Here is a 10,038-nt window from a genome sequence, read left to right as displayed (position 1 = left end):
TCCCTTTTATTATCGAAACAAAAAAAATCAAATATTTGGGTATAAATCTAACAAAAGAGGTAAAGGACCTATACAAAGAAAATTATAAAACATTGATAAAAGTAATAGAAGAAGACACAAAGAAATGGAAAGACATCCCCTGCTCATGGATTGGAAGAATAAACATTATTAAAATGGCCATCCTACCAAAAGCAATATACCGATTCAATGCTATTCCAATCAAAATTTCAATGTCATTCTTCAAAGAAATAGAACAATTATTGATGAAATTCATATGGAATCACAAAAAACCCCGAATAGCCAAAGCTGTACTGAAAAAAAAAGAAGGAAATGGAGGCATCACACTCCCAGACTTCAAACTATACTACAAAGCCATAATCATCAAAACTGCATGGTATTGGAACAAGAACAGACATACAGACCAATAGAATCGAATAGAAAATCCAGAAATAAACCCATAGATTTATGGTCAACTAATCTTTGACAAAGGAGCAAAGACTATGCATTGGAACAAAGAAAGTTTGTTCAATAAATGGTGCTGGGAAAACTGGGTCGCTACATGCAAAAGAATGAAGCTTGACCACTACCTCACACCATACACAAAAATCAACTCAAAATGGATTAAAGAACTAGACATAAGACCTGAAACCATAAAATACATAGAAGGAAATATAGGTGAAACACTACGTGATTTGCATATCAAAGACATCTTTACAGACACATCACCCAAAGCAGTGATAGTGAACGCAAAGATCAACAGCTGGGACTACATCAAATTAAAGAGCTTCTGCACAGCAAAAGAGACAATAACAAAAACAAAGAGAAACCCCACCAACTGGGAGAACATTTTTGCACCCAACACTAATGATAAAGGACTGATCACAAAAATCTGCAAAGAGCTGATGAGACTCAACAACAACAAAGAAAATAATCCAGTCAAAAAATGGGCAGAAGAGCTAAAAAGAAACTTCTCTGAAGAGGAAATGCAAATGGCCAACAGGCATATGAAAAAATGTTCATCATCACTTGTAATCAGCGAAATGCAAATCAAAACTACCATGAGATACCATCTTACACCAGTGAGAATGGCACATATTAAAAAAACTAGCAACAACAAATGTTGGTGAGGTTGTGGAGAAAAAGGAACTCTCCTGCACTGTTGGTGGGAATGCAAACTGCTCCAACCACTATGGAGAGCTGTGTGGAGATTTCTGGACCTACTAAACATAGAGCTTCCATATGATCCAGCAATTCCACTCCTAGGTATTTACCCAAAGGACACAGAAACATCCATTCCAAAGAACACCTGCACCCCTATGTTTATAGCAGCACTATTTACAATAGCTAAGCTTTGGAAACAGCCCAAATGCCCAAAAATAGATGACTGGATCAAGAAGATGTGGTACATATACACCATGGAATATTACTCAGCATTCAAAAAAGATAAACACATGCAATTTGCAGCAACATGGATGGCGTTGGAAGGGATCATGCTCAGCGAAATAAGCCAAAAAGAAAAAGAAAAATACCGGATGGTCTCACTCATAGCAGGAATCTAGAAAACTTAAATAAGGGATCAGGAAAAAGAATAACTATAAGAAAGTGAAAATCAAAATCAACAAAAACTATGAACCAGAGATACTTTTTGGGGGGTGGGGGCCGGGAGGGGAGGGATTGGGGTCAGAATGGGGCATGTGCAGTTGTATGGGGGAATATAAAAATAAAATTTATTATTTAATTAAAAAAAATTCTTGACAATTGGGGAAAAAAAAAAGTTGTTCTGAAGTAAAAAAAAAAAAAAAAGTTGCATGAGTTTTGTATATTTTGGATAGGAACCCTTTATCCAATATAAGATTTACAAATAACTTCTCCCATTTAGTAGGTTTCCATTTTCATTCTTCGGTGTCGTCCTTTGTTGTGTAGAAGCCTTTGTTTTATGTAGTCCTCGTTTTATTTTTATTGTGCTTTCCTTGCCCTTGCATTTGGGGTCAAACCCAGAAAAACAATGCCAAGTCTAATGTCAAGAAACTTACTATCTGTATTTTCTCTAATAATTTATGGTTTCAGGTCTTTAAATCTTCAATCCATATGGGGGTCAATTTTTGTGTATAAGATAGCTTCATTGTTTTGCATGTAGTAGTTGTTTTCTCAACATTTATTGAAGAGTGTTTTTTCCACATTGTGTTTTCCTGTCTCCTTTGTCACAAATTAACTGGCCATATAGTTAGGTTTATTTCTAAACTTTTTGTTCCATGTGTCAGTTTTTATGTCAGTACCACAGCTTTGATTACTATCGTTTTGTAATTATTGTTTGAAATCAGTAAGCTTTTCAGTTTTCTTTCTCAAGATTTCTTTGGCCATTGTGGCTCTCTACAAATTTTAGGATTTACTATTTCTGTGAAAAATGCTATCCAAATTTTGATAGGGATTGCATTGAATCTGTAAGTAGCTTTGGTTAGTGTGGACATTTTAACAATATTGTTCCAATCAATGAAACTGGAGTGCTTTTCCACTTACGTGTCTTCTACATTTGTCATCAGTATCTGAGAGTTTTCGTTGTCCTGGTCTTTTACTTCCTTGGCTAAGTTTTTTACTAGGTATTTTGTTAATTTTGATGCAATTATAAATGGGTTTTCTTGATTTCTGATAGTTCATTGTTGGTGTGTTGCCTTGTGGGGTGGCAGTATGGGAAGTATCTCTAGATGAGGGAAAGATTACTCAAAGTCCACATGTGAGCAATGAGAAGCCTAGAGGGGCTATCCTGGAAGTAATGTTTACCCTCATTCAAAGGCAGTCTTGTCTGTATTAACATTAAGTACAAAGGTGGGGCAAGTTAAAGTACCTGAGGGGAAGCAGTTATTGGGGATATAACCTAGGGTAGAGTGACCAGGGGCTATTGCCTGGGGGGCTCCATTCATTGTTCCTGCAGGTCAAAGATTATCTCCTCTTATCTGCCTGTTTTCAGCAGATACTGGTTTCCCAATAGTTCCTCATACCAGGACTTTTGCCCTTAGTGAGAGACCCCCTGCATGACCCTATACCTAGCTGACAAGCAGGAACTCTGGGCACCAAGACAATCTCCCCAAGAACAAGTGGTGCTGGTGATCCCACACTGAAGTATGGAAATAACTGATTTCTGTATATTGACTCTTTATCCTGCAATTTTACATAATTCAGTTATTAGTTCTTAACAGCTTTTGAATTTTTTGCTATTCTATAAAATAAGATCATGCTATCTGCTAGTAGTGATAGTTTCACTTCTTCCTTTGCAATTTGGATGCCTTTTATTCCAATAAATAAATAAATAAAAGAATACAACTGCTGATTGAGATTTCTAAGACGCTTTACCTCCTTCACAACCCATTCAATACAAGCTCCTAGGTGGTATGGAGTACACATGTATATCACCACTTTATAGCACTTTAAATACTAAAGATGCCTACATGGCAGATTCAAAATTTCAAATGAAATCAATAAATCAATCAATTAGAAAGCAACTTTATTGTAACATTTCTCAATAAAACATAAAATTCATTTCTTCTCAAATTACTTACATACTATATAAAACTGTTCACAAGTGCATTTTAGGAAAACTGTCTTTTTTAAGCCAAGCATGGACAGAGCATCAAATTAAACTCTGGCTCTAGCAGTCTATCAGTATAACATATTAGTGAAATAAATGAAGACATTTTTTTAATTGCACATTTGCTTACAAGTTTGCTGTTTTTGGGTATAACTAAATTCGAAACACTGAGTTTCAGTCATATTTTCATCAACTATATTATAACTAGTGAACTGACTATATTCTCTCCTAGATTTATGTCCCAGAAACTAGAACATTAACATTCCAATTTGTCGAGATACTGAAGCAGTTTTAACATTGCTTTGTTTTTGAGAGCTGAAAATTTTTATGTCTATTCAGTAACTTAGGAACATAATTTTAAAAGACAAAACCTTCTTCCAAACTATTTATTCTTATACATAGTAAGCATTTATTTTAGAAACTTAACACTTTGATAAATTCTCTCACAATTAGGCTATTTGTAAGATCTCCCCTCCCAACCAAAACACAACCCACAATGGCTCCAAATTTTAGAAAGTAATTTTCTGTCCATTGTACTCCATACTTTAATACAACATGGAGAATGTGCTGTCCAAACTCTGTGGTGTGCGTACTTTAAAAAGACCTAGAACAGTCATAGCCTGATGGGAAAAAAGCAAACAAACTGGAAACATAACTACTGTAGCAAAAGCAAAATTCTGGTCATTAATAAATCAGAAGTAATGGTTGATGCTCCTACTTTATTCATCAATGTCATATTTTAAAAAGAGTGACTACCCCAAGTTCTCAAATGGAAAAGTTATTTTTATTCATCACTCATGCTTTCCTCTTAAACTATGCAAAGAAATAATTCTATTTCAATTTAACTTCTCACAGTAAGTTACTATTATCACAATTCTAAGGAATTTTTTAATCATACAAACATTATGTGCTTAAATTGTAAAGAAGTGAGATCCTCTTAGTCTATGTAGTCTATGTAGAATGATAGGTTACCAAATATGTAGGTACACTCTTCCACGTAACTATCAGAAGTTATGAAAAATACATCTCTCTATGGTGAATTAGCATCCATGCTTATTCCACATAGGTACTGCCAATGGTCCCTGTGGTGTCCTTTCAACAATGACAAACTCATCAGGGTTGCTGAAGGCTTCATAGAAAACCAATAAATCTTGTATAGCATGCTCCTCAATCTGGAAGGAAAAAAAATATATAGCAGCATTAAATTAGGTTTCCTAGTATCCTCTTGGTAACAATAAGGCTTAAGGCCAGAGCTAGAATAACAGCTGGAATTCATTCCAATCACTTTATTCTGTGAGATGCTTACATTGTTATTGTACATGTCCTCTAACTCTTCTAAATTCTTCAGGACAACTATGGAGTCCTGTCTCTGGTCTTTCAACTAAGTTTTAATACCTCTCCTTTTCTTTAAGTTACCCAGAATTGGTATCTACTGCTTACCACCTGAGAACAAAACCAAAGCCAAATGCAGATTGAGATATTGCCAAGTTCTTTACTGGTCACTTTTAAAAATTAAAATAGTACAAAGCATAACAGTGCTGAAAATATTGGCTTTGGGCCTCCCAGGTGGTGCAAGGGGTTAAGACGCAGCCTGTGAATCTGTCCAAAGCCTCTGCAGCACAAATTCGATCCCCGGCCAGGGAGCAACCCACATGGCGCAGCAGACCTCTCCTGGCTTGCCCGTTGCTCCCCTCGCAGTGTACTTCAGTCAATCTGCCTGTTGTGTTACCCACTCTGTCCCTAGTGAGTCCTCTCACCCTCCCCACATATCTGGCCCGTACCCCAGCTCTTGTATGCATAAACAAGTCTTAAAAAAAAATGGCTTAATCACAGTTTATTAGTTCCAAAGTAATTATCCTGAATATTTTCAATCAACACCTAACTTGCTGACTGCCTCAGTTTTACTTTACATTGAATTTACAATTTAATTTGATAATTATAATGCATACAAGAACTGGGGTGTAGGCCAGAGGTAGGGGGTGGGGGTGTGAGAAAATTCACCAGAGACAGAGTGCGGAGCAGAACAGGCGGATCTACTGACACACTCTGCTGTGCCAATGGCCAGAGATCAAACTCATGCTGCAGTGGCTGGCCATACCTTGATAGAGTTGAGACTTTACCCCTGCGCCACCAGGGAGGCCCCCAGACATAATTTTCTTAAGACCTAAGGATGAAAATATAGCAGTCTTCCCTAAATTAAAACCTTTATAGGTATATTATTTACCTGAATCAAAGCCAAGGGTTTTTCTCGACTTCTGATAAGAGCTGCTTCCTGTTGTAGTTCTTCTTCTACAATAGATGCAAAAGTGACGGGGGCTACAGAAGAGGTCCATGAAGAAACTAGCCAGGGACTGGAAAAAAAAAAAAAATGAGTTTTCATTCATCTTCCCAAATTTTGCACATAAAATATCTTCAAATACATTTTAAAAGTATATTTTCCCAGTGATCTACAATATAAATACAAGGGTAACTGGAAACTTTTGCATCCCATTTATACAGTAGTGAGAAATAGAAAACGGATTTTTTTTTAGATAATGCAGCAGAGAAAATTCAAAACACCAAAAAATGAGATGGAACAAAAGCACTATAACAGAAAAGTAATTCAAACTGTACAGCACTGTAGTCAGATAATACATTCTATTAAGTTATCTTACTATTCTCAATTTCTTAATATTGTTTTCAAAGCTATGTAGCACCCTAGCTTTAGAGACTCCAAAACTAAACAATTAACCTTACTTGGGACTGTCTAGAAGTGTCAAATCTGAGATATGGTTGCCTTCTGGTCGTGGGGTGCCATGAGTAGAGCATCTGCAAAACGAATGCCAAAACTGGAGATTAAAGATTCTAGTAACATTAGTAAAGCTGCTTGCCAGTCGAAATATAGAGGAGTTGCAAGTTTCTGACTTAGGAGAAAAATTAATGTGTGCAGTCAGCCTTACCTTTGAAATTATAATAAAGAATTTATGGGTAGTTATAAGATCTTCCTCTATGATATTTTATGCCACAAGATTTTACAAGAAATTATTTTGCTAATAATATTTATTATAATCAAATAAATGTTAGTAATTACAACTTTGTAAAGAATGTTCAATTAATGTTTTATGAAAGTGACAAATTAGCACTAAGTTTCAAAATATATAGAAAGTTTTAGTCACTTGAGAAGTCTTCATGGAAAAGACAGTAAAAGTGGTATAGAACATTTGGGAGTAGAAATAGTCCTTTAGGGGAAAAATTTACTAAGGTACTAGAGCAAATAGCCTAATTATGGAATTTTAGAGCTTGAAAGGTACCAAGAGATTACCTACACAGATCCAAAGCCCTTTTTCAGCAATGAGTAAATGCAGGTCTAGATGGGCTTCACAAAAGATAGTCAAATACTACAACTGGTAACTATACCTAAAATATCCAAAGTACTACAGATGCACAAGAGAAACTGACATACAGTGGAGGAAGGCTTCACTGCAAAAGCTGAGGAGAGAAACACTGAGATCACGTTTTGGTCATACAAATACATGAAACTGGAAATGTAAAAGATTTTGGTAGCATAGTAAAGGTGGCTGTTCTCTTTCACAAACAGAATGACTGGATTGGGGTATGGACGAAATTAGAAGAAAAAATGAAAACAGTAGTGTCAAGGTGCAACCAAAATATACTGAAAGTCAAACTGTTTAGATCAGAAGTGTTTTCATTTACATTGTCTCATTTAATCTCTGCAGTAATGAGTAAAGACTCAAAGAATGTTATAGAATTTGTGTGACTCACAATTCAAATCTGGGCCTTTCACTTAAAATGCTGTTTTGTTTTTTTTTTCTATTGTCACAAAGCTGCCTTTATTTCTCCTATTCTCATTAGTCAACTTTAAATGTCTTCTCAGTTTTTAAGTAGTGTACCAACTATCAATATCATCTTCCTTCTGAGTATTTCAATTACTATTATAGAGCTTTACAAACTGTTATTATTTACAGGCCTGTTTCTCAAGGTTTAAGACTATTTCTTTCATCTTTGTATCTTAATGTCCAGCAAAACATCTGCAACATAGTTGTAAAAAGGTAATTCGAGAATAAATAGTTAAAGCAGAAAGTTAAAAGATTTTAACAGAAAGTCAAAAGATTTTAAATATGGGATAAGCTTTTTAAAAGTCCCTTATCCCCTTGAATTACTAAAACATTTTTCTTTTGGATGTAGGTACTGAATCACAAAGTAGGTCTAGTTATGGGTTCTTAGCTTCAAGTTCTAAGACTTTAAACCTGCAGTATAATAAAAGTAGTCTCCAGGACAATGTAAAAGATTTTCAGCCAGAAGAAAAATGAAGTCAAGGAAATGAACTAGAAAAGTATTGTGATAAACTGTTAGATGAGACTCTAGACTGGGATGACTCCTAAATGGAAAAATTCTACATCTATTCTGATAGAACAGATAAATTACTTTAGATACTAAATGCAGCTTCCCTTGGTTAAAGTCTAAGGTCAGTCTAAGGCTAGAGATTAAGAGGCCTTATGAAGCTTTAAAGCATAACATAGAACACAGATAATGACTAAAGTGGTGCTCAGATATCATCCTGGGGTCTTGGGATCATCTAAAGTGTTTTTGACACTTTCAAAGAAATGCAAAAATAATGTAGACCCAAATTATTAAGAAGCAGTATGAAGCTCTTTCTTTGAAAATGGTCTGTCAGTGGCTAAATGAATATCAGGACTAAAGTACCTTATACAGGCTTTGCTACATCAAAGTTAAGTTGTTATACTTCAGATCTCACTGCTTATCTATGTAACACTTTATAATTTATAATGTACTTTCATACACCTAATCTGATCTAAGCCTTATAATAAATCCATATGATAGGCACTAATATTGTCTATTCATATATGAAACAGGTTCACAGAGGGCTACTGTAAATAATAAACTTAAACTCAAATCTATTGTCCAGCATTATGCCAGGACTCTTTCAGCTAATGATTTTCAATGGACAATCTCAGTAATTTAAATGTACCCAATGTTCAGTCTGCCAAAATTTCATCTTAAAAATAGAACTATGATAAAATAAGTATCAAAAACATTCTCAGCTTTCATATAGTAAGTACTATATTAGGCTTTAGGTGTTTGCAACAATCTTTATAAAATTTGGCCTTCTGTAATAAGAGCAACATGAGATTAGTTAAAATCTTTCAAAGATTTTTTTGTTCAAAATGACAAATATCAATCTTGGGAAATTCAGATTTTAAGAGATTTAAAGGGCCTCCCCAGTGGCGCAGTGGTTGAGCACTGGGCTGCAAAGCTGCCCGCAGCCTCTGCAGCACCGGTTCAATCCCCGGCCACCCTGGTGAGGGTCCCACATGGTGCGCAGATCTCTCCTGCCGCCCGCTGCTCCCCTCAGCAGTGTACTTCAGTCCTTCTGCCTGCTCTGCTCCCCGCTCTGGCTCTGGTGAATTCTCTCACCCTCCCGTGCTTCTGACTGTACCCAGTGCTTGTATAAATAAATAAAACCATGCTCCAATTAAAAAAAAAAAAAGTCCATTCTACATTCAAAGGCTTGTGGCAATTAAATGGATCAATAATATTTTTTTAAGTAAATAATATACAAGTCCTTCCTTCCTCTATGAAACTTTCCCTGACAACTGTAACCCATAGGTCATTTTCTTTGAACCACTCATCTGGAATTTAATCATATATTATTGTGCTTTCTTATCTTTTTTTTTTTTAAATGTGCTTTTTAAAAAAAAAGATTTATTTATTTATTTACACAAGCACTGGGTACAGTCAGAAGCGCGGGAGGGTGAGAGATTCACCAGAGCCAGAGCGGGGAGCAGAGCAGGCAGAAGGACCGAAGTACACTGCTGAGGGGAGCAGCGGGCGGGGCAGGAGAGGTAGGCGCGCCATGTGGGACCCTCGCAGGTGGCTGGGGAGCAGCCGGGGATCAAACCAGCGCTGCAGAGGCTACGGGCAGCTTCGCAACCGCTGCGCCACTGGGGAGGCCCTTTCTTATCTTTTTAATAGTGTTATATTGTACTATAATTTTATTCTTGTTCTGTCATTTTACTTCCATGTGCCTATTTAGACATACCAACTAGATATCAAGCACACTGAAGGCCGGGCCTGCATATTATACATTTACAAATACCCAAGAAAAGCCCATAGAATACTGCATTAATATCATGTACCCCATAATTTGAACCAATATTTATCTGTTATGTTACTATTTCCTTTTTTTAAGGGTTACTTATGATTGTATTTTCTATGATGAAATCAAAACTCAAGCTGTTTTCTTGTGATCAGCTAATACACAGCTCTTTACAACATGAGCTTCCACTTACCAAACACCTAAGTTATGAGCGGCATGATACTATTATACTCCTTTAATATTTCCAAAGCAGTATAACAGCACACACCACTTTTCACAATTAAGAGCCCTGATGTTACAGCACACTCTAGTGATCAACTGTGAAACCACAGATCCT

The 10,038-nt window shown here is 36.1% G+C and overlaps 1 protein-coding gene across 4 annotated transcripts in view; it reads right to left on the bottom strand.

The window, feature by feature from the left end:
* Positions 1-4,623: 4,623 nt before the first annotated feature.
* The window catches only part of IBTK (inhibitor of Bruton tyrosine kinase), a gene marked incomplete at both ends in the record, with an annotated part of 58,334 nt that continues 52,919 nt past the window's right edge, over positions 4,624-10,038 (bottom strand). For all 4 annotated transcript variants that reach the window (XM_084228593.1, XM_084228592.1, XM_084228594.1 and 1 more), the window contains 3 exons: positions 4,624-4,755; positions 5,808-5,934; positions 6,320-6,391. In XM_084228593.1, the coding sequence (XP_084084719.1) occupies positions 4,624-4,755; positions 5,808-5,934; positions 6,320-6,391 (331 nt within the window). The remainder of the gene's footprint in view (positions 4,756-5,807; positions 5,935-6,319; positions 6,392-10,038) is intronic.

This window comes from Talpa europaea, assembly GCF_964194135.1.
Source record: "Talpa europaea genome assembly, chromosome: 2".
NCBI classification, from domain to species: domain Eukaryota; kingdom Metazoa; phylum Chordata; class Mammalia; order Eulipotyphla; family Talpidae; genus Talpa; species Talpa europaea.
Note: the sequence above shows the minus strand (reverse complement) of the source record. Positions and strands in the feature narration are given on the sequence as shown.